This window comes from Enhydra lutris, unplaced genomic scaffold (genome assembly GCF_002288905.1).
Source record: "Enhydra lutris kenyoni isolate GAN:26980312 unplaced genomic scaffold, ASM228890v2 scaffoldscaffold23, whole genome shotgun sequence".
NCBI lineage: Eukaryota > Metazoa > Chordata > Mammalia > Carnivora > Mustelidae > Enhydra > Enhydra lutris.
In genome coordinates, this window is record NW_019154107.1 from 6,532,120 (window position 1) to 6,558,047 (window position 25,928).

The following is a 25,928-nucleotide window of genomic DNA, read 5'->3' on the forward strand; positions in this document are numbered from 1 at the left end:
AAAACTAAGATTCACTGTCTGACTCTTGGGTGGTGACTGTCCTTATAGCTTGCTACTGATTTGTTGAGGTGAATAAAAATACAAGGCCACTTTTTACCTTTTTTCAGTCTCCACACCATTCTTTCTTAAAGTGCATTCCAGTTAATAACAGCTTTCCTTCTGTAGCAGTGTTCTAGATCTGCACTGTCCAAGTTGGTAGACATTAGCCACAGTTGGCTTTTTAAATCTACATTTTAATTAATTAAAAAGAAATAAAACTAAAATTTAGTTACTCAATCACACTAGCCACAGTTCAGTTCCTCCATAGGCGTGACAGCCACTAACCACATTAGGCTATTAAGTTAATTACTTAAGACCAAATAAAATTAAAAATTGAATTCCTCAGTCACACTAGGCACCTTTCAAAAGCTTGATAGTCAATCATATGTGGCCAGTGGCTACCATGTGAGACTGTGCAGAAACAAAACATTTCTGTCACTGCAGGGAAGTCCTATTGGATGACTCTGTTCTAGGAAATCTAACTTCTTGTTTTGTGGGGAGGGAGAGACTATCAATTCTGCCATTGCTTATATTTTATCTATGAGATTTATGTTTCTCAATACATTTACCCAGCCTCTCTATGTGATGTAAAATACATATTTTAAGTATACTTTAAATAAATATACCTAAACTTTTAATTTTCTTAGTGCTTCCTAAGTGTTCAGGTCTTATAGGTAAACAGCAATGGGACTCCAAGTAGAAACTCATGTAACAGTAAAAATGTCCAGTTTCTCTTCCCTTGTGTGGATTTTTGCTGAAGCTCAACAGAAAAATTGGTAGAGGAACATTCAAAGTTTCTGCACTACTTCGAAGATGCACAGCTAACATAAGGAAAAGTAACAGTCTTAAGATGATTTACATAGTTGAGATTCCATGATGTTAAAATTTAGGTCAATTGTACTCTCATCATCTTAAATATTAGAGAGTTTTGCTTAAAAAGGCATTTGACAATTGAAGAATCTCTCAAGTGTACAGCTGATATTAAAAATTTGATATCACATATTAGGATATAAAGTGTTAGGAGTTAACTAAATAAGATGTCAAGCATATCTCATTTACCTTTTCTTCTTTCTGAACTTATATATTCAGGTTGTGCAGAACTAAAGGAAAATTCCAGACTAACATATTTTTGTCATGAGTGATTCAGGCAACTTCAGGTTTAAAGATGCAATATCCTATAATATATTCAGATTAACTAGGACAAAACACTCAGAGAAACGTCTTTGATCTTGCCTGTGTAAGAATGGTCTCCTGAGTGCTCAATATAATGGAGAGGCCTATTTACTGAAGGTGACCGGCACTCTGCCATGGCAAAGGACTGGGTTGGATAGGTCTTGGTCAAGGGCTTTACTGAACAGACATTTGGATACACCGAGTTCCAGATAGAGAGAGAAAGTTGTCTAAATATAAAAGAAGTGATCACCTTTTAAAAACAAGAGCAAATCCCCACAGAACACTGGTAGTTGTTACACTGGTGTGATTCTGTACTTTCGGATGTGTGTTTAATGCCTTTTCACTTTTGAAAGCTAATCACTTTCTTGCAAAGTCAGACAGTATTAGAACCTCAAAGGACAGCTGTTGTTTTTTAAAGGCTTTCCCACTAGTTGGGGTGATAGATGTAATGTTCACATAGAAAGCAAATATTCTCCCTTTTATTTCTGTATTCATTTTAGATGTTCTTTGCCTAAGGAGCAGCTTGTTATGAGCATGAGTATAGAAGAGAGATTTTTATTCATATTTAAAGAACATCAGTAATAAAAACATTTCCCTAGCTGTGACAAATAACAGCCTTTGTTTAAGGGTTAGGTATGTCTAAGGAAGTGACTCTTGTTAAGAACTAAGGAATAAAATAAAATTCATCTTAGCTTGTGTAAGGAAAATTGTCCTAACTTGCATGCTGCTGAGTGCCTAATTTACATTTAAAGCTGAAGTAATGAAGCCTTTATTTTTTTGCCAGAAACTCCCATTTCTCTCCCAAATATATTCTCTATCAGACAAAAAAAAAAAAAAAGCTCATTATTTTGCATGGTAATGTGTCTTTGCTGATGCAGAAAAGCAACATAATTTAGGATGAAAGATTAATTTAAACTTTCTTATGCGCTCTTTTGCAGATGATTAAAATTATTTCTAGGGATCAGAAGGTGGGTTTGCAGAGCACACCAAAAAGAATAGCTTCATCCTGGTGAATTACAAAGGAAGGTATAGTCCTTTCTCACAAGAAGAAAGAGGTTCCTGGAAACTCCTGGACCTAAAATTTAAGCCTGAGAACTTTAGCCCTCATGGAAGCTATAGTCACAGGCTCTGAAGTTGAGAGTGAATCTGTGGAAGCTCTTAGGAAACACAGTATTTATATGCAGTTAGATAAATGTAAGTCTGATACAAATCACCCTTTAATTTATACTCTTTTTTAGTAATCAGGGGTACTGTATATTCATTTTAATTTACCATCCCTTATTTAATACATCTGCTTGGTTGCAGAACAAGCGTGCTTCGAGGCGTTTCCTTTCCTCTCCCGTGGCTGGTTTTCTACCTAGCTGCTCATTGCATTCCTCATTTTCAACTCAGAAATTCTGGTTGCCCCTCTCCCTGGGGCTCCCTATCCCCACTTAACTGCTGACTCTTACATGTCGTCAGTGTGTAGTTTTGAGTCCCAGGTGTGCTTGCACTCACCTTCTTGTATTTTTCGTATGGCTTCATTCTAAAAATCTTTATTCCTGTTCTGCCATTAGCTTTTACCCTCCTTTCCTCTTGCCAGCCCCAGCTCCATCTTTCTCTAATTATCCCCCACAGGATTGAATCATAGTTCGTGCAATTTGCATATACTGAAACTGAATGAAATTCTTGAAGTTGCCCCAAAGTACACAGAAGTAAATTTGAGAATATGCAAGCTCAATTTAAGAAGATTAGGTATGGGAGGTTAGTGTAGTATCCTGCCAGTGCCTATGAAATATGTCTCCTCTTAAACATTCTTTGTGTATATACACCTCACACCCATATATATAAATAACATTTATGCTAAGAAGAACTTGTGATTGTTAAGCTTTACTCCAGAACTTTCAAAGCTTTCAACATAGTTGCATGTTTCAGCAAAAGCAGTCAGTGTGCTTGTTGTCAGTCAGTGGCATGATCAATCACTTACTCGGTACCGCTTTTGATTTGTGAACAAATAGACACGTTTACAGTTTAGAGCCTGATTGGTTACATAATCAAAAAGTTTCTCGGGTATGCCAGCACAAGAGTTTGAGATCATAGGTAGCAGTCACCTGATAATTTCTGAAGCCAGATCTGTGCCCCTATTTCCACTCCTTGGGCCCTGGGGGTATCCTGGATGGGGTGGGAGTGCCATTGACCTTCCCTCCTTACTCTGCCCAGCACGTAGTCCTCAAACATCGAAAGAAGCAAAGACAGCTCCTAACCAGAAAGAGGTTGAAGCTTTTGTTCTGTGAATGACTGCATTTCCTATTGAAACCTTCACTGTTGTATTGTTTTTAAATTTATTATTGGGCTTTAGTTTGTGTTTTTATCTTTTAAGAAGGATTGTATGCATTGAGAGCATGCTACGTTCTTGAAATTTTTAAAGAAGCAAACTGGAATGTTTGGATTTCCATGTTGTTTATAGAGTTTTCATCTCATAGAAGAACATCTAGGAAGATAGTTTAGCAAATTTGGGATTATTTCACTCTAATTTGGTAGTCTGTATAGTGGGCACTTGATGAGTTTTCCTTCTAATCGTCATCATCAGAGTCAAGATTTATTGTCTGTTTATTCAGTAAGGAGTAGTTGGATGTCTGTACTGGTTTCAGGGGTATTTGGATGAGGCTTGTGAAACAGATTCAAATATTGAGACATTCTTGTAACAGAAAAGAGCGAAGCTACTGCCATAGTTCATCAGAAATCAGGAGACGAACTTTTTTTTATTATTGGCCTGAATGGGCTGAAGTTCAAAGTAAGACTGTGGTCATTATTCATTACCTCTTTTCTTTCAAACAGTGAAACTCTTGGGTTTCTGTGGACAAGGCTGCTTTTTAATGGCATGTTCTCCAAACAGCTGTTAAACACCCCCTCCCCAATACCACAGACCACATCTGTTCCCACTGTTGATTAGCTAGAGGGTGGAGAAAGAAGAGAGGCTGTAGCATGTGTAATTACCAGTAATTAATTCTTGTTGAGCCTCCTCATTTCCTTCTATTCTAACTCCACCTACTCTTCTTCCTGTCTCTGTTGTAAATTCTATTTCATGTTGGCTACTTGTGGAAAATAATCTTGACGGGTATACAGCTGTTTTCCTAAAATTTTACATTCACCTTCCAGTGAAGCTTTTATTTTTCTTCTGGTGGCAAAAATCTCTGGATAAGGCAAGGCAGATAAGAAAATTCCGAAGTAAGTGAGCATAGCTCTTGGGGCTAGCTTTCCTGCTTCCTCATGTTCTGTTTCTATTGATACTATTTCAAGCTGTCAACAAATATTTATTGAATATTTTGTTTCTTAAAGGAACTATTGCAAGGCATGAATAAGTGTGAGGAAAACAATTGTAAGATATAGTCCTGGTCCTCACCGTTAATATACACTTTAATTAGAGACCTAAACTATGTAGACGGAAAAATAATGATATTACTTATAATGATTATGCGGTAATTGCCCAATTGTCAAGACCATAAGGTGGAGGTAGAATTCTTCATTTATGACAGTGTTCACTATTTTTCTTTCTCTTTGCAATAAGATAAGGCTAAAAGAAGTAGAAATTTGAGCGTTTTAGTTAGTATGGCACAGTAAAATAGATATACCCATAGGCTTGCTCATTAAAGAAAGTTCACAGTATATCTTCTTCTCAAGTCTTAAAAGCCTAGATCTTCAAGATGCAATGCCTCTTGGGAATGTGTTTTTAGGAGAATTGGGCTTCAAGGGGAGCATTTTAAAATTGCTTGTTTCTAACATGTAAAATAATTTTTTAAAATGTATTTCCTGCCCTAGTAGGAAAGAGATGACACTGGGATTAATAGGATTTGATAAAGGGATTATTTACCAAAATGGGGGCAGGATCCAGCAAAATCTCAAGAGAATTATGTGAACTCCGGAGCTAGTTACAGCAGGGATATTACACTCTCCAGCAAAAAGGACTAAGAGGAGGAACACATACCTGACCCCAAAAGAGAGATTTGGGTGAAGAAGGCCTTATGATTTCAGGGGGATGGATTTAGCCAGCCCCTATGTGCCCCCTCAGGAAAAAGCCAGGGTTATCAATAGCCTGTTCTCATTTCCCTCTTGATCTATGCACTGTTCTCCATTAGCCCCACTCATTTGGAAATTAGGGAACAAGGGATATAGTCCATTAGGTTAGCCTTCCCTCCCCACCAGAGAGCACAGTGGAGAGTGCAGTGGGTTGGGCAGTGAAAGCTATCTGGCCCTTTGTAAGTTTGTCTAAGTATGGGAAATACATCTCAGATAACATAATCGTATGCACTAAATAATCTTGGTGACCAATAGGCATAGGTCTGGAATCAGTATGCTTTATGACAAATCAGTCACTTCTCAAGCATGTGCACAGGGAATCATTGATAGAGGTTAGTGATTGTCACCCGGGGGTGATTTTGCCCACCATGGAAAATGTGACCCTGTCTGGAGGCATATTCATATATTCATATTTATATTCATACTGGGCTTTGTCATTAGCATCTGGTGGGAGGGTGATGAAGGGGAGACAGTGAAGTGACTTTTCGTTCTGTCAGAGTAGGTACCCAGGTGATTGTTGAAGTATCTAACCTAAGGAATGGCCATTACTTTGGGCAAGAAGAGACTACTAACCTTTGAAAGAATCATTGAAATAGAGTCTGAGAATGAAGCTACAAGACCGCATAGGTTTTACACATTGAGCATGAGGTGGGCGGGGCAAGCCCTAAACAGATAAAGAAGAAGAGAAGCTGTTGTGGACAGTTGGGGTGTATGTCTCAGGGTCTTCAAGGATGTGGACTACATTTGGTCTTGTAAGAGTTAAGCACCATATTTTGAGCAGTACAGACCCTGCCTATTTGTCAAGTGCCTGAGTATGCTGAATTGAAGAGAAATTGTTAGTAACAGAAAGAAAGGCACTAGTGGGAAGGGAAAGATGAAGGTTGGTGGGCAGGGAAGAAGTGAGATTCTTACATGTGGGGAAAGATACTGTGGATTACAAAGAAACGAAGGGATCTAGGTCTTGGAGGGCATCCTGGCTGTGCCATGAAACCTCATGGAAGCCCAGGTTTCCAGACTTCATGTTTGTCCCTGACCTGGACCTTGTATCTCACAATTTGCTTTTTTTAAGATGCAGCACATAGGGATAAGGACGTTTAAATGATGGGGTCAGAAACCATTTCTCCCATTCCTCTTTTAATATCTTTTAATGCCCTCCCTCCCTTTTAATATCAGAGGCACTATTTGCTGCATGGACCTAGAACTGCCTCTCTTTTTGGACTCAGCTCAAGACTGAGGCATGCCTCCAAAGAGAAGGTTTATTTATTTATTTATTTATTTTTAAAGATTTTATTTATTTATTTGACAGAGGGGGAGAGAGAGAGGGAACACAAGCAGGGGAAGCAGGAGAGGAAGAAGCAGGCTTCCCGCTGAGCAGGGCGCTCAATGCGGGGCTGGATGCGGGGCTCGATCCCAGGACCGCAGGATCATGACCTTAGCCGAAGGCAGATGCTTAATGACTGAGCTTCCCAGACGCCCCCAAAGAAAAGGTTTTCGTAGATCACTCTGTTGGTGAAGGACTTGGTGTAATTGGCTCAGACACCCTATTCTTACATTTCTGCATGACAGCTTTTAAGTTCTGTTCCTTTTGTTTTTAGACAGTGAAAACCGCTTAGTTGGAAGTGATCACATTTGTCCCCTTTTTTTTTTAAATTAAAATTCAGTTAACCAACATATAGGACGTCATTAGTTTTTGGTGTAGTGTTCAATGATTGATTCATCAGTTGCATACATTTGTCTTTTAAGTTCCTTAAGGGCAGTGACATCTTGAAATGTCCACCAGTAAGACTCATCAGCATGGCTACAACAATGTCTGCAGTCCAACTTTATAGCCAGTCTTGTAGATTTTTTTTTTTATGTAGTCTCCATGGGCTTGAACTCAAAACCGTGAGATCAAGACCCGAGCCAAGATCAAGAGTGAGACACTTAACCAAGTCAATCGCCCCTGTGCTCCCCCAGTCTTACAGATTTTGAAAAAAACAGCTTTATTGCTACTAATTTCACAAACATGCTTCTGTTTTCTCATCATGAATTTTTAAAAAAGATTTTATTTATTTATTTGACAGAGAGATCACAAGTAGGCAGAGAGGCAGGCAGAGAGAGAAGGGGAAGCAGGCTCCCCGCTGAGCAGAAAGACCGACGTGGGGCTTGATCCCAGGACCCTAAGATCATGACCTGAGCCAAAGGCAGAAGCTTAACCCACTGAGCCACCCAGGTGCCCCTCTCATCATGAATTTAAAGGAGGCACTGCCATCTATGTATACTCAAGCCAAAAGTCAAAGACTTATCTTTGGTTTTTCTTTCTTTTCATTACTTTCAACATCTCAACCCTTAGTGTGTCCTGATTCTACTTCCCTTCCTGCTCTGCTGCTACCACCTTATCCCTTGCCGCTGGGCTGGTGCTTCTGCTCCTCGTTCCCAGCTCTCATCCCAGCACCTGTAAGAATGCTTATCATGTAGTAGAAGTTCCATGTGTGTTGAATAAACAAACTGTGAAAGTTATTATTGATTGGGGGGCGGGGGAGAAGAGAAGTTACTATGATGGGTAGGATTCCTTACAGCCAGCTGGCAAACTCACCAACCTTTAGACCCATCTGATCGAAACTACACCTTGTCTCTGTGATGATAATAATTGTGGTCACAGATTTGTTAAGGCTCATCTTTTTTTTTTCCTCCCCTCACCTGTGACAGGTTCTTGACACTCATTTTTAGGATGATAAGCAAAGGGTTTAGAAGTGGCATTGGAGCCAGGAAAGCAGGTCGCTCCTCTTTGGCAGTCTCTTGGACAAATCACGAGTGGCCATGGGTATAAAATACATCAGGTAACTCCTTAGACTGTTTGAGGACTGACTGGGTGTAACTATGAAATCACTACAAGGTTTGTGGGGGACGCTAATCTTTTGGGGGCCATGACCCATTTGAGAATTGGGTGATAGCTGTGGATTCTTTACCCAGAAAAATGTGCATATGTACACGAATACAGAATTTTGTAGTTCATTAAGGGGGTTCATAGATTGAGCCGTAGCTCATAGTAGGAGTATGTGTAGTTTGAAAATGTACCTTCAAAATGATGTTGTTATATATGAGATAGGTTAAAACATCTATTTTTTAACTAAAACCTACAGGAAGTAACATGGCAAAATATTGGCAGGTAGGGATATTGCAGAAAAGAGATTATTTCTTTTTTTCTGATACTTAATTGGCATCACAGCAGAGTCTTAAGGGGTAGGAAATTGTGAGGGTTTTGTTTGTTTATCAAACCAAGAAAATGAGGATATTGGCTGGCTTTGCCTTACTCTTTTGTTGAGGAGGCAGAGGAGCATGGAACGTAAAGCTGCCATTGCTGCAGACCTTGTGTGCCTCTTAACCTGGAGCGTGGGACGTAGACAAAGCCGCTGAGCCTCCGTGGCCCCAGCAGCCAGTGGGCGAGGAACTGAGGGTGGAAGCCGGTGGGTGTAGGCACAAGATGGAAGGAGAGAAATTTCTTCAGTATCTGCCCAGGTTGAATCCAGCGCCCCCTTCCACCCCCCGGCCACTGCTTTTTCTTCTTGCCCTGTTTTAGTTTGTCTTGGCATCTCCATTAAACAGACACACCAGCAAAGGAGATTGTCCTGTTGGCTAGAAATTCTTGCAAAAACTTGACTATGTTTTTTATTCCATCTCCTTTGGAGTTAAGGAGAGCTCTTATTTCCAAACTTACACTCATGGTTTCTTGAACTGCTAATGTTTTCACAATCTCAAGCTGGCTTGTTTTTGATAAGTCACTAAAGCAGAAGGTATTTTGTCCCACTACCTAAGCAGTAAAAGCGAGTATGTAATGCTGTAGTACCAGAGTTGTCGGGTTTTTTTCTCCTGCACAATGTATTAACTAAGCAGAAAATTTAAAAGAACAAAGACAATAAAAGTAATGTTTGTTAGTGGTAGTTTGAGATATTTCAGGAGAGATGAGATGTGAAGAAAAGCAGTGGCCATATTTAGAAAGCTGCCTCAAACCCAAGAGTATCTATTGAAGTAAACTTGATGACAGACTTTTTTCCTCTTCATGAATCATTGTATTCCTATAAAAGCGAAAATTCCTCTTCATCTAAACAAACGGCTTCCACATCTGTTTTCTTGGTTTCTCAAAAGGGTGTCTTTGGCTTGCATTTTTTTTAAAAGTGTTTATCTGTTTAAAATGAAATATCGTCAAAAGCAGTTTATACATCAAAATCCAAGTTGGTCTTCAGCTTCTAAGAATTAGTCAAGAATGATCTGTTGGTAATGGTGGTGGTATAGGGAAAAAAGAGCACATTCTGTATTCTGCACTAGGTAAGTCTCTCTCACCATACTCTTTAAGTCTGGTTGATTTATATTTAAGTGTACATGCTCTTTTGGCTCTGGGGACTGATCAAGTAGTTAACTTTGTCATTGGTAGCCCATCCCAATATTTCAATGCTCTGGGCTCTGAGTTCCGAAAATAAGTATTTTCCAAATTAGTAGCAGGGGAATTAATTTGTTGGTCCCATTGACTGAGAACTGACCTATAGTGAGATTGTTTTCTTTAATCCCATAGTCAACTTTCCGCACTCTGTCACTAAGAGAAACACACTCCTAACTGGTGTGTGAAGTGCCGTCGTGCTTTTCTAAAGCCCTTTTTCAGTTCACAGTCGCTCGTGAGTCTGTGCACCCCTCAGGGGTTTGGGTTTTATCTTTTTTAATCTTTAGCCTCTTCTTGTGTGACCCGCCGCCATGCCCTTGAGCCCATCCTGCCTTTTAAAAATAAAGAATGAGGAGCAGCTGAAGTGCCAGCCCTTTTGCAGCTGACAGGAATCTGATCTACCGCTTGGATTCTTTATCTGTGTACCGGCATGCCAGTGGTGTGTGGCTGGCCTTAGCCGTGCCATTCGCAGTCACAGGCTTTAAGAGGGTGGGAGCAGAGGGGGTTGTCTTCAGGAGAAAGAAACATCTTTTTCCGTAGGGACAAGTCGGGAGAGTGGCTGTGGATTGGCACATGGGGTCCTGCTGCGGGGCACAGTGGCATTTCTGGGCCCCGATCTAGGCGATTTTCTTTCAGGAGGTGGTGCAGGCCTCCTCCCACCCCCTGAGCTACAGCTGTCTGTTCTGTCAAAACAGTAGCTCGCTCTGAGGTCGAAGGTCCATGAGAACTGAGACATTTGATGTTATCAAACCCAAATTAGCAACAAAGCAATTGAATCACTTATGACTTAGTTTCTCTCAAAGGGTGTGAAGAATCTTATTTGGAAACCGAGTGGAACCCCCCCCCCCAGCTTCTTTTTTTCATTTGGACAAGTATGAATCAGAACTGCTTCACAGATGGCACCAAACTTGCCTTAGAAAGGAAAGAACTCCCTGCCCCCTCCCAGATGCAGGAGAGAGGCAGGACAAGGATGGCTATGCAGGAGCTAAGGGAGGCTCTTGTGGAGTGAATTGATTGATGTTCTGTCTTCCTTTTGAGCCTATCCCCGCCTCAAGGAGGGGAGCCAGTGCCTTTGGCTGTTGTGATTGCTCATAAAAAGACAAGTTGCTCCCCCCTTCTTTGACCTCGTTTGGAGGGTTAATACAATTATTTGTATTAGGCACTAGCCACCTGTTGGGATCGGTCTCATTAAAGGTCAGCGTGTGGTGCCTGGCTGTCGGTGGCAGCCTGTGTCAGATTTGCCAGTGGCCACTGGTGTGTATGACACCTGCCAATTGTGACAGAAAGAATGGAGATCTGATAGCTGAAAGGGAAAGGAAGGTGCTAGAGGAGGAATGAGGGATCGGGGGTCCCAAGGAGCACCATTACTGTGCTTTGCCTGCTGGTTTGCCTTGTCTCCCTTTTCTCCTGCTGGCCCTTGAGCTCAGCCATCCATTTTGATGGATTCTGTCTGCATGCTGACATTGCTTTGATTTGTTCATTTATTGCATCTCTGTAGAGCATTGGATTTCTTACACCTGAAACTTCTCACATCCCTTCCGTTGAGCATCTTAGCTTCCACCTGCCTTCCTGTCCTCTCCCTTCACATGCCCACAGACATGGCATATTCATCACTTCCAAAACTGCCCTTAAGGTTCTGCTCCCCAACTTGTTCCCCTTCCTGGATTCCCTGTCCCAGTGAGTGACAGCACTGTCTACCTAGTTGTTAAGCCAGGAACACTGGTTTCATACTTGACTCCTCTACCTCTTTCTTGTGCCCCAAGTCCAGCCAGTTGCCGAGTCCTGTAGATTTCACTTCCTAAGTGCCTGTGACTATCCAGTGCAATAGCTACTGTGCTGTGTAAGCTTCATTACTTTTCCCAGGATGCTGCCCCCGCCCCCCGGCTGATAGGTATGCTCCCCATGTTTATAGTCAGAGAGCCGTCTTTAACTTGTCAGTCCAGTGGTGTCACTCCCCAGTTTAAAGTTGTTAATGTGGTTTACAAGGCCTTTCACAGTTGAGCCTCTCTCCTGCCTTCTCCCTATTTTCCTGAGCATTCTAGCCTTAATCATACTTTTTAATTTTTTTCTTGTTGCAAAAAAAAAATCTTCTATAATTTTTTGAAAGTTTAATGTCTTTTAGTCACCATTGAGAATTTCTCTTTGTCCTTTGGATCCTCACCAACATTCTTCCTCCATCCTCCTTTGCCTGTTACTCCCTGTAACCTACCTTCCCCTTAGTACATTCTGCTTCTGTCAACTTCTCTCAAACTCCCACCCCAGGGGCCCCTATACTCTGTGTGTGTCTGGATATATGTATATGTTTTTCCCGTCCCACATTTGGTTCTCTAATCCACTGGATATTATACAGTATAGAGGGAAGACATTGTGTCTGAATCATTTATTTCTGTGTTCCGTTTCACCTAGCACATGAGAAGTACTTAGTAAATACTTGGTGAGTGAATGAATCAGTTCTTTTTTGAGATTCTAAGTGAGAGGAAAATTATAGTGCTTCCTACAATTCATATCAAATTCTTGAGCCTCGGCCAGATTAGACGGTGGCAGTGCAATGAAGTCCAAAAGTAAAGGTTTATATATATTTTTAATCATAAGGAGCCAAATCCTGTACAGTCTTTGTATTGATATTTTATCTTATTCGTATTCTACACCTCTATCCTAAGTGACTTTTCTCAACTTGATACTTGTTGCTTTCAGAATTTCTCTATATTCTTCCTGGAGAAAATACAGAAGGTGATGGGATAGGAGGAGATGTGATGCATTATTTGATTGATCCTTAAATACATTTATTCTAGAGACATGACTGAACATGTGTTTCTAACCCCTGTGTCTCTGGAGAGGTGAACACAATTCCATTTCCCTAAAACTAGGGGAAATGCGGACTCATGTGCTGTGTGTTTGTCTTCAGGCTATAAGATTTTTCTTTGAAGCAGGAACCATCCATATTTTAATCATAGCTAGTTCCTAGAATCTGTTTTCTGAACTTCTAATAAATGGGAGGGCAAAGGAAGGACAGCATTTTCTAAAAGAAAAATAAGTAACAGCTTGCTCTAGGAGAGCATATCGAAAGTACAGTCAGTATGGAACAAAATGTAGTATTTATCCTTGGTACTGAGCTAGGGAGTTGTGCACCCCACCCCCATCCCCGCAAGGTGTTGGGTTTAAAAAGTTCTCCCTCCTCTGACCTTCCTTAAAGCAGAGAGTAATGATGAGCTGTCCCATGGCTACCTTGTCACACACCAGTCCTAAAAAGGAGCTTTCGGAAATCAAAAATGCTCCCATCACAGTGGTGACAGTAACCCCTTCGTCACTCCAGCTCCATGTGGTCTCCAGACCACCGCCTCGCTACTCCACCAGGGTCGAGCTTCAGGCCAGGTACTCAGTCATGACAAGTGACAACCTGTTAAAGCTGCTTTTCATGGGGGCTGGGAGCTCAAAGTTTTCTAGTCACATATTCCCATGACCTCAGTTATAACGAAAATGTTGCAGATTCTAGAAAATGCTAATGTCCTTTTTAGCTGTAAGTATTATCTTGATTGCAGTGCTTCACAATTGCCCAACTTCATTATCTGCGCATAGCCAGCCTGACGCCTTCTTCTCAAATAGACAATTATGATCAATTAAGCACTTTCAGGCCTTATAGAATACTTAATTTTATTAGTCAATTATTTGTGCTTTGAAAGAGTTAATGGTAGCTACCCAAGCCATTATTAGAAATTAGTATGTCCCAAAATAGAAAGGCTATTTCCTTTGTGTATGGCACTGCAGTGGAAAATGCCAAGCATAGTTTTTACTGAGTTAAAGGGTGAGGGAAGGCGGAGTGGGGGAGAAAGTTACATGTAAATCATTTAGCCATTAACCTAATGGGTGGATTTATAAATCCTATTACTATAAGCCCTTTTCATTTCCACTGAGGCCTGGTGCATGCTTGATCCCACTAATGTAAAATTCATTCCATCTAAGTGATTACTGAAGTAAGACACTTTGAGTCAATTTTAATCAGGGTGTGTGAAACTTGCCTGAGCGCCGATGCTCACTAAAATGCGGACATAGTTTGGCCGTGTCTTAATTAGCCCCCCAGATGAGTTATGCGAGAAGTCAATCAGGGAACCAAATCTGAGCCTTCTGACATGTCCGTGTTTTTCTGTGAGGGAAATAACACTGTAGGGGCTGAAAATACGCAGCTCCCAAAGAGGCAAAGATCTTCGGGCGGGGGTATTTCTAGTCCTGTGGGCATTATGTGAGTTCTGAGAAATCTGAAAGCTTGATTCTTATGGCTAATTGGAGGATCTTCAATGGTACTTATATTTAAATGAATCATACTTTCAAATCTGATGTAATATGTGGACCTTCTTCCTAGAAAAATGCATATAGGCGCACATTCAAGTTTTTCCCGACAGTTTCAGGGATGTTCACATTTCTTGACCTTAGGTTAATATCTCCTGTGCTGGTTTCAATCTTGGTGTCTTGGGGTTTGGGTATTTTTTGAAAATTTAGTATTTAAGAGTGTAGGATTGTGCTTGAACTCTTGTGTCGGTGAGTAGATTCAGCTCAAGGGTGCTTTAAAGCCAACTCTACGAGCTCTCCAGGGTCCCATGTCAAATATAATCCCAAGTATGGCAATAATGCACAGAAGTTCAAGTGAAGCACAGGGGACATGAGTTTCTGAACTGGAGGTTGGAGTGGAGGAATAGAGAGTAAGAATATTGTAAAAGGAAGATTTCTTTAAAGGTGAAAACAGGTTTTTAAAAGTTAAAATATAAGGTGGGTTTTTAAAAAAAATGCACAAGGTGAATAAATCTTTGGGGGCAAGGAATGAGAAGACAAGGGAGAAATTCACTTCTCCTTTAACATATTCAAAGCCATAGATTATTGCATTTTAAGTTTTTAAGTCAAAATGAGAGCCTTGACACGTTTTAGGGCAGTAATTGAGAGATACTCATAAATATCACTCAGTGTGTCTGTTAGGGAGGAGAAACCTATCAGAAAGCTTTGTTTATTCAGCGTGTTTTATATTCTTTACACATGAGCTATCAGAAGGTCTGGGCTGTAAATTATGGATTTTTTCCCTATTTATTTATTTATTTATTTATTTTTAATTTTCAGCATAACAGTATTCCTTGTTTTTGCACCACACCCAGTGCTCCGTGCAATCCGTGCCCTCTCTAACGCCCACCACCTGGTTCCCCCAACCTCCCACCCCCCGCCGCTTCAAACAAAATCAGTTTATCTGGAAATGAGCCATATGGGAGAGTCACACTTTCAGTCAAGTTTATAATTTTAATTTATTTTTTCAGTGTTCCAAGATTCATTGTTTATGCACCACACCCAGTGCTCCATGCAATACGTGCCCTCCATAATACCCACCACCAGGCTCACCCATCCCCTTGCCCCTTCCCCTCCGAAACCCTCAGTTTGTTTTCAGTCAAGTTTATAATTAATGGGCCTTTATCACTGGGGTAGACTTTCATTTCTCCTGAGTATTTGTTTATCTAACATGCATAGTGCTTGAAGGTGGGGTTAAAACTGATTCACTCTTCACTTCTTTAAATGCATGCTGTGTGTGGGTTTTAATAGCCGCTTTCTGTAACCAGCTTTTGTTGTAGAGATGCACTTAGGAGTCCATGGCTTTGCTCTTCTCATGTTGGACCACTTGGGTTTGCTTCCTTTTATCAGAACTTAAAAAATAAATGTTTATTGAAGTAATTTAATAAATCCTATGTGCCAGGCATTGTGTCAGGTTTAATAGCTGAGACATGATCTCTCCTTCTGATTTGCTTATAGTGTCTTTCTTAACTCCGTAGTTGAGTGATGTGCTCTGGTATACACAGAGTACTCTGAGGCTACATTGGACTAATGTATTCCTCAATACCATTTAGCTGGGGAGGCCAGAGAGGTGGTTCTGTTGGTGTAAAGTTCCTTATAAAATAAGTAGACATTAAGTAATAAAAATAGCTAATATTTATGAGCACTTATGCACCAGGAACTGTAAAAAAGAATTTACATGTGTTACATTCAATGTTCATAGTAGCCCTATTGTAAGGAAGCTGTGGTTATTGTCTCCATTTTACAGTTAAGCGTTGGGGCACAGAGAGGTTATATTGTGTGCTTGAGGTCACACAGCTTGTTAGCAGTGCTGTTACACTTTGTACTTAGAAAGTCTTTATCAGTCAGGGTTCTCCAGAGAAACAGAACCGATTTGGGGAGTGTATGTTTGGAGGAGAGGTGGAGAGAGACAGGAAGGGAGAGAGAAAGATTGATTGATTGATGAATTGATTTTAAGGAATTGGCTCATGGGATTTTAGGGGCTGGCAGGACTGAAATCTCAGGTCTGGTCAACAGCCTGAAGACAGACAGATAGCACATGAGTCTGCAGTTTCCTTGGAGGACTTCATTCCTTTCTTGCTTAAGGCCTTCAAATGATTAGGTGAGGTCCACTCACATTATGGTGAGGATAGTCTGCTTGACTCAAAGTCTACTGATTTAAATGTTGGTGTCATGTTAAAAAAAAAAACACACCAAAAACAAGAAAATCTTCACAACAGCATCTAGACTGGTGTCTGACCAAATAACTGGATACCACTGCCCTAGCCCAGTTGATACACAAAATTAACCATCACTCAGCCTAACGTCTGAACCCATGCTTTGGACCACTGTGGGGAAACAGCATGTGAAAAGCACAGAGGCAAGAAAAGAGCATAGTGGCTTGTTCAGTGAACTCAGCATATTTCAGGAGGGCGGAATTGAAGGGTGCATGTGGGACGCATTGGACGTTAAGTTGGGCCTCAACTCTATCGTGAGTCTTGGGGCAAGCTAAGGGATTTAAATTTCGTTGCAAAGAGTATGTTTTAGAAAGAACTGGCAAAGCATGAAGAATGGTTTGAAATAGTGATCCTGGAGACAGGTAGGCTGAGTGAGTGGTGAGAACTTGAAGGAGACAGAGCACATCAGCAGGAAGAGAAAATCTCGTGTGAGACTTATTAGCTCATTGGATTAGAAGGGAAGTCAGTCTTCTATTTCAGTTCGAGGCTCTTAGGGAGGCCATTTATCCTGTTTGGAGCTGGGGAGCGTTTGGAAGAGATGGATGGTGGGGTCTAGAAGGAATCCTTATGGGACAGACAGTGGAACATGTGCTTGGAGCAAGAAAATGTTGTCATTCGTATGTCACTGATTCTCAACCAGGGGCAGTTTTGTCCTCCAGGAAACATTTGGCAATATCTGGAGACCATTTTGGTTGTCACAGCTGGAGAGTCTGTGTGCACACCTGCATGCATGCTACTGGCATCTAGCGGTTAGAGACCAGGGACACCTCCCCATGACAAAAAATTCTCTGGCCTAAAATGTCAATAGTGCTGCGGTTGAGAAGTCCTGATACATATATGTAGACGATGTTTATGTGTTCTCCTGGGGGAGAGGGGGAGATCTCGACAGAGGGTGTCGAATGTTTTATGTATGGTAAACATACACTCACTTATATTAAGGGCATTAAGCTATATGCAGACAACTTGTGAGACCCTAAGTATTTCTATTTATTTTACAACCACATAGCCCTTGAAAGTAACCTAGAATATGGATCTATATTCTTATAATGCTGATGGTCATTGTTGGATGTATTAGTGCCTCCTTTTCCTAACACTAAAGAAATGAGTGTGGGTGAAACACAAAATAACCAGATAGGAGGATAGAGGTGTTTCTACCCGTCAAACTTTGGATTCTAGATTTTTAGATCTGGGAGGAGTCCCTGCCTCTTCATTTTTTAAATGAGGACGCTAAGACCTAGAGAGGGAACTCAGCTGGCTCGCAAATCACTTAGCTACTAATTGGCAGTTTAAACTAGTACTCACATTTCAGACTCCTGACTTTTCTTTAAACTCATATTTGTATAATGTGTTATCTTTGCTGTCTGTGTTTTCAGCGTGGAGTTCTTTTTAGTTCCACATATCTCAGGGACCTGGGTGGTACTTTTCCCCCAGTTTTAAAGAAGGTAAAACTCAGGTTTAAAGGCAGTAAGGAAACCAGACAGGAATGTTAAGTAGTAGAAAATCAAAGTAGGGTGCTTATTAAATCCATCGTCTATGCTTCTTGAGCATCTTATAGAGAAGACACACACCTGAGAATAACAGGGAATAGGAAAATAAGAAAAAGACAGTCGAATATAATGAGGATGAAGTAAATGTGTACCAAGTGAGAGAACTGAGTAACACGGAGTCCTGCTTGGAAACTGCCGAAATTGGGACTAGGAAAGCTTAGATAATGGTTGGATTACCAAATATCATAATATTTATATTTCTTCTACTTTTCTCTTCCCTATCCTTCAAAACCATTCATTTTGCTACCCCTGTTATGCTAATGTATTTTTTTTAAAAAACCTTTTGAGTTTAATTCGCATTTTATGTCATCGGTAACAGAAGAACCCCAAAGCCATTGAGATTTCAGTTGTCATTCTGTTCATGCATTATTTGTTTAGGATTTGACCTCACCCAACATTTTTTTAACTTACAGGATTTCTGTTGCGTTTAGTATCCGTATCATACATCATCAAAGTGGGTTCTTGTTAGTAGATGTCACTGTAATAGACCTGTGCTTTTGGAAAAGGAGCTTGAAACTTTTTTTTTTTTGACCATGGAAAATCGGTGTTTTCTCACTTTCATTTAGTATTTATAAGCACAGTGTTAGTCTATAACACCATTTAAAACCATTTTCTATCCTTTAAATGCATTGACACACACCCGTATTCTGTCCTGACAGAAAGTAAGGACCCCAGCTTTATCCCAGCCTTGGCAGAAGTAAATACGCACAGCAGTAGAAGTTGGTCTTAGGTCTCCGCCGCTGATGAGCCTGGCGTCATAAACACACTCTTTCTGCTTAGTAAACCACATTGTGGGTGTATTCCTGAATACATTATTTTCGTTAGGAAAGAGTTCTTTTCAATACACTTTACATTTCCTTTTAGTCCCCACCACCCTTCACCAGCCTTCAGAGGCTCAGATTGGGGTTAAAACACTTTTTCGTATTATTTTAATTATTGCTCTCCCCACCCCCAGCCCCACTCCTTTCCTGTTTCCCCCTCCTCTTTTCCCCTAACGGTACTGTTCTGCAAAGCCTGCAATGATTGATCTGATGGCAGTGCTGTCATTCTTTTTAACCAAAAAAAAAGTCATTTTTGTTCTAGTTATTTTAATAGAGTCCCATTAAAGATGTATTGCTGACTGAAATACCGGCACGAAGGGCTCTCACTGAGCTGAGCCCAGGAATTAAGAAGTCAGGAAATCGGCTGCTGCATTGCAAGAGAGCCTTGTGTGACACCGAATCTCCTGATTGGGGAGATCATTACTGCTATTATGACTCGACTTGCGTAGGAATTTTAAATTCCATCTGAATGTCAGTAATAACCCTCTTAGCAAATTATCCTGAATAAAATCACGAAGGCATTTTATATAATAGGTGTTGAATTACTGGATAGATTTGCTAATTAAATACTCTTTGTTCTGCTGCAGTTGACATTACAGGGTAAGATCTTGAACAATTATTCTCAACAGCTGTACTTTGTTAAGGGAAAAATTAACCACAAAGTTTATTTTTTTACACTTGAAGTTGGCAGATTTTTGAAATGTGCTTGAAAAAATTCCATCATCCAATTGGTAATGAGTAGATAAATATGCAGGTGTTGCTGTGAAATCAGATAACTGCAGACTGCCTTATTAATGAATTTAGCAAGCCTTTATAGCCCTGTTTTCTAGCTGTTGGCACTTACAAAATGATTTTCTGTCAGAATGGGTAGCTTTGATATTAGGCTTGTCAATTTGAAGTGAACTTAGAAACGGACATCTGGTAGTCACTGCACCATGTGTCCAGTAGACTCTTCTTGATACCTGTGACTTCTTTTAAAAATCCATTTCCTTAATGGGGAAAATACCTGTGAGGTATAAGTTTTCGACTATTGGCTTCCAGAACAGTCATGTGGTATGGGCTTTTTAACAAGGCAGTGAAACATTCTGAAAAGAAAATGAGACATAAGGTCCAGCTTCTAGTTCAAACTCTTGACTAGTTATCTTATTTTGGGTAAAATCACAGGGCCTAATTTTACTCATCTATAAAATGGGGTTTGTAATACTGCCCACTCCTTAGGATTATTCTTTCAGCATTTTACAAATAATCGTTACTGGGTCCTGTGCACGAGGCCCTGTGCTTTATACAAAGAATTTGGTAGCCCACAGGATATCTAACAGCTGAGCCCTCTCCAGTGAGCAGTTTGAATCAGGGGTGGCTTTTGGGTGATGCTGCTAATGAAGCACTTGGATAAACCTTGGTCTGGACAGGGCACTGTGGTACCCATCATGTATAAGTGCTTTAGAAGAAGCATGAGAGGTCGGGGTCAGCCTGGTTGTGGGTTGTCTCCTATAGAATAGACTGAAGAGTTGACGTGCTGTGGTGAGGACCTTGAACCTGAAATGGAGCATAGTCATCAGCTATTGTTGAGGTCCCCGGGAAAGACGGTAATAAAGCTATCCTCAGAAATTGGTGTAACCTCTTTGGAGAGCTATTTGGCTGTATCTATAAAAAATTTGAACCCATATAACCTTTGGCCCAATAAGTCTTCTAAGAGGCGTTTTATCTTGTTTACTAGCATTTTATTCATGTATAAAGATTATTTGTTGAAGTGTGGTTATAAAGGTAAAGATCAGAAACAACCTACATGTTTATTACTAGAACATTGGTTAGATATATCATGATCGATTCACACGATGGAATACTGTATAGCCATTAAAAAAGAATAAGGCAGCCCTGTATGTGTAGATGGGAAGTCATCTCTAAAATAAAGTATCAGGTGGAAAAAATAGTTGCAGTATAGTCTTTATGTATTACTTCGTTTTCTACCATTTTTGTGAAAAGATCCAATACCAGTTTTCCTTCTGTCAAAGAGAAAATGGTTTTGGTAGCAGCCCTCAGATCATGCGTGGAAATGGTTGTGAGTTGAGGGTGGGAGAGAATAGAGATGGTGGGAGATCTGAAAGATGAAGGTTGCCAGTACACACTTGGAGGTACACTCAAGGGTGACATAGTGGGTTTCATCCATGGTGTGAAAGAAAAGTAGAGGAAATTGGTTCCTGCATATACCGAGTTGCAGTGAGAGGTTGACAAGCTCTGTCTGAGGTATTTTACTTAGGTAATGGTTACCTTGTGGAGTTGTCTGTTGTGATGAGGAAAGCAAAGGCTGGTGGGGTGGAAGTGGGGAGGGCGAAGAGAACTTGTGATGAGCAGTTCTGTCCTCACTGTGATTAACTTGGTTGATCTCATTATTGCCCTCTTCCCAAAAGGATTGTCAGATAGTCTCCCACAATGCATTTCCCTGCAATTTAGATGTTTAAAAGTGAAGATGAAGTGGAGGAGAGTGAATGCTTTTTAGGAGTTAACTGAATTTCGGGAAAGTAATTGGGATTACTGTGAGACCCATCAGTCACCTAGCAAATGATTTTTTGAGCACCTGTCACATGTGAAGCCTAGAGTTAGACACAAACATATGCTCTGACTTCTGGGAGCTTGTGGTCTAGTTGGGGAGGGTACAAACTCTCAACTGAAAACTGTTTTCCGAATGGGATTGTCATGATTATCTTAGGCCAGTGGTCCTTAGCTCTGCCTGCAACATGAATATCTGGAGAGCTTTTTCAAAAAATTGCTGGGACTGGTATTGGTATTTTTTTTTTAAGATTCCTCAGGTGCTCCAGTCTCTACAGCCACTATTAAAACCATTGATAAGGGGCACCTGGGTGGCTGTCCTTTAAGGGTCTGCCTTCGGCTCAGATCATGATCCCGGGCTCCCTGCTCTCCATCTGCCTCTACCTCTTCCCTCTCTGCTCATGCTATCTCTCTTTCTCAAATAAATAAAAAAGTAAATCTTAAAAAAAATTGGTTAGCCTAATCCATATTCACCACCACCCACCACCCTCAGGGCAAGGGAAGGGCTTTCTTCTCTAAGAACATAGGACAGTGAATCCCTGATGAAAATTAGGAGACTGTAATAAAGGAGAGGAAGCAGTGGAAGTGGAAGTAAGGGGTGGATGTAAAAGATAATCTAAGTTCAGGGTTTATGGGGCTATGTAATACACGTCTCCAACCTGCAGCTATACGGGCCTAGGGGCAATCTTGTCTAATATTATCTAGACGTTTATCTCCATTCACCAAATATTTATAGCGCCCCACCTTTGTAGTGGGCACTCTGCTAGATTCAGAGAATGTGTGAAGGTCTACTCCCTGTCTTCAGGAAATTTACAGTCTTGAGAAGAAATTGAAATCTGGTGCATATATATTTATTTTTTTCACTTTTTAAGATTTTAAGTACCATGGGTAAGAATTGCCAGATTTGAAATGCTCTGTTAAGCTTTTGTTTTTCAGTCATGCAGTTTTATTTAAATATCAGTAATGAGAATAGTTTGCCTTTTTACCATATCATAAAGGCATGTTTTTATTATGCATGTTTTTATTATGCATGTTTATTAAAAATAGATCTTTACATAAATCTTAAATAGATATTTACAGTAGAGCTGCTTATATATCTCTGGCTAAGAATCAACATAGAGTCCAACTTACTTTTAGATTATGTTGATATTACTATTATTTTGAGGGTTGTGGTTAGAAAACCATGAAGAGCTTTAAAATGTATGACCAGTCATTGGGTTATCTATCTCTGTGTGTATCTACTTATGTTTATGGTTTTGTAACTATGTAAAGCATTAATCGTGACTTTTTCTTTCATTTAGATTTTGATGCATACAAAGGAGATGGTACAGAAGGTAATGCTGAGCATTTTCATTATATAGTGACTTATAAATATCATGCATTGCGACGTTTTTGTATTCAAGGAAAATTGTAACCCAAACAGACTGGAAATGGCTTCTTAGAATGCCTGGTTTACGTTTATAATCCCTCCTAATGGATTATAGCTTTTTTCTTTTACTAACACTGATATGATCTAGCCGCTGCTTGAAGCCTGTATGTGAGTGTTTCAAGCAAATTAGTAACAGTGCTAATTAGAGTTTACTTCCAGGCCTTAATACTGTATGTGCTCTAGTGTTGTTTGTTATGATTGATTTTTTTTTGGCATTCTTCATTTTCTGCTGAATACTGTTTGAAACTGTGAAGAATTTCATATGGATTTGTGCCCCTGATTTTTCAAAACGCATTATGTTTCTGCTTTATAAATTGCCATGACCCCTAAGCTTATGGTATAGTGGATATAGACCCCTACCTTCCTAGTTTCTTCTCCTCCTTTATATTATTCAGTTCCAGTTTGTTTCCATTGAAACCAGACATTTCCCCTGCTCCTCTGCTATCTGTTTTAAGAAAATTAGCTAGATTTTCTTAATGTGACAGTGGCTTCCCTTTCTAGTTTATTAGAGCTTAATCTTTGATTGTACTCCTCTGACAATATGGATAAGAATAAACATAAACTTTTGAAAAATCAACAGAATCTGTAATTTCTGTAGTATAGAAAATCTTGAGTTTCATTGTATATGATGATCACTGTGTTTTTGTTGTTAAGTTTTATAATTTTTGCTTTTTATTAGATGAATCTTGAAGTTATTTATGGAGATACAGATTCAATTATGATAAACACCAACAGCACTGATCTGGAAGAAGTATATAAATTGGGAAACAAGGTGAAATAATTTGATGAAATTATCTTTTAGCTACTTTTCTGAATTCTTTTTAACATGGAACTTCATAAATTCACATATGTGTACATGCATGCTTCTGAAAATAAGCTTAGTGCTTCTCATTTCCTCATCCTCTTATTTTTCTTAACCTCTACTCCAGTTATTTGTTTTTAAGGGTAAAATTCAAAGGAGAACATTTTTTCCTTAAGTGACAAATACATTTTTACTTTGTAAACAGTGTGAGATGTTTTCATCTTGTTTCTAAGTCTGGTGACTGTGTTGTCATACTTCTGTGATGTTGGGCTTAGGCCTCGCTACAGTGACATCTTTGACTCTGGGTGTTGTTCTGTGTCTCGCAAGGGGGTTCACACTGCTTCACATCCTGTGATCTTCTGTGTGTCTACTTTCTGATAAAAGAAGAAAGTGAAAAAAATTTTAATTTAAATTTAAAATATAGGGATACCTGAGTGGCTTAGTCAGGTAAGCATCTGCCTTCAGCTCAGGTCATGATCTCAGGGTCCTGGGATGGAGCCCAAAGTCAGGCTCCCTGCTCAGCAGGAAGTCTGTTTCTCCCTCTCCCTTTGCCCCTCTCCCCCTGCTCATGCTATTCTCCCCCCCACCCCGCCACCAAATAAATAAATAAAATCTTTTAAAAAATAAAATTAAAATATGGTCATATTTATACTTATCACATTATCATGCATGGGGAGAAATACATTTCTAGTAGTAGTCACATGGGTTTTATATGCTGATATGGATAAACACCTATTTACATACATGTACACCCATTAATAATTTTTTATAAGAGTACTTAAAATACATTTGAAAAGGCAAGTGGACATTTAGAAGTCATCATTTGTCGCCTCCTAATTGCAGTTTACAATTAGCAAGTGTTTCTTTAGTACTTGCTATGTTAAGATCTTGTCCCAATAAACTAGAACTAAGGTAACACCTTACAAAGTAACAACTTCCTGCCTTTCTCCACTGGTATGTGTGAAATATGACTGTAGGCTTCACCTGAGAACAGGCCTGGCCTGTTGTCCTCATATTGGACTTCAAAAAGCTGTGTATTTTCCCTAGCGGTGATTGGCTGTGCCTTGAGCCTATCAATAAAGAGCAGGTGATTAGTCATTTTTTTTCAACATATAGTTATTTCCTTATATGTAAGGTGCTTTGGGATGTACAGGAAGATCTTAGACATTATTTATTTTTAAGATTTTATTTATTTATTTTAGAGAGAGAGAATGCATGCACACAGTGGAAGGGGAGGAGAGTGAGAGAGAGAGAGAGAGAGAATCTCAAGTGCACTGTGCACTGAGCACAGATCGTAATACGGGGCTCCATCCCAGGGTCCTGAGATTATGTCCTGAGCTAAAACCAAGAGTCAGATGCTCAACCAACTGAGCCACCCAGATGCTCCTTAGACATTATTTTGATAGTCAAAGTTTTACCTATTTCTAGCCACATATCTACTTGTTGGACTATCTGGTCTCTAATTCAGTTGTTCGAAGGTAAATACATATGCATTTAGTTTATACATTCAAAAAGACTATTTCATAATTTTTGTAAATTTCCTGGGGCGGGCCCTGCCAATTCTGTCCTTTGGTTGAATGGGATGATATATTTATATTACTGTGTTTTTTTCAGTCTGTTTTTATCCCTGTGCTCTTTCAGTGGTTTTGTATCATACTCAACATAATACTGTGTTCTGTATCACCTGAGTAAATGCCTTCTAATCTTGATGAATTCAAGTTGTGTTTAGATTAACTTCTGGGAATTTGTAGCATGTTCATCTTCTCCATGGTAGATGTTTGAGAAGCTAGTATTAATGCTTGAAATTTTCACAGGTAAAAAGTGAAGTGAACAAGTTGTACAAACTGCTTGAAATAGACATTGATGGTGTTTTCAAGTCTCTGCTACTGCTGAAGAAAAAGAAGTATGGCGCTCTGGTTGTTGAGCCAACGTCGGATGGGAATTACTCCACCAAACAGGAGCTGAAAGGGTTAGATATAGTTAGAAGAGATTGGTGTGATCTTGCTAAAGAGACTGGAAAGTGAGTTCAACTTTCATTTGTGCTTTTTTTTGTTTGTTTGTCTGTAAAAACTTGGAGTACTAATGACATGGAGAAGATCTGTGATTCAGCCAAGCTCAAGGACACAACTTCTTTGTTGTTGTTGTTGTTGTAATGTTACATATTAATGCTTCTCACTTATTTGGAGTGGAATTTCCCAGGTAGATTAAAACTTAAAGCTAAATTTGCTCAGTAAGAGGTACTTGCTATAAGATACATCTTGGGACTTGTAACTCACAGTGAGGGTGAACCTTCACATTTTAGCTCCCTACAGCGTTGGTTTCATTGATGTTAGCTTGTGTCTCTTTTGTTTTGCTTTCATATTCTTATTAGAAAGTGCCTTGTGGGGGCACCTGGGTGGCTTAGTCATGAGGCATCTGCCTTGGGCTCCGGTCATGATCCCAGGGTCCTGGATTGAGCCCCGCATTGAGCTCCCTGCTGGGCGGGATGACTGCTTCTCCCCCCACCCACCCCCCCCCCGCTTGTATTCCCTCTCTTGCTGAGTTTCTCTCTGTCGAACAAA

General features: G+C 40.0%; 1 protein-coding gene across 2 annotated transcripts in view; it reads left to right on the forward strand.

Moving 5' to 3' along the window:
• LOC111150539 (DNA polymerase alpha 1, catalytic subunit) overlaps positions 1-25,928 on the forward strand; it is a 306,965-nt gene that overhangs the window by 97,882 nt on the left and 183,155 nt on the right. For both annotated transcript variants that reach the window (XM_022508033.1, XM_022508034.1), the window contains exons 27-29: positions 22,438-22,470; positions 23,245-23,337; positions 25,182-25,387. In XM_022508033.1, coding sequence (XP_022363741.1) covers positions 22,438-22,470; positions 23,245-23,337; positions 25,182-25,387 — 332 coding nt within the window. The remainder of the gene's footprint in view (positions 1-22,437; positions 22,471-23,244; positions 23,338-25,181; positions 25,388-25,928) is intronic.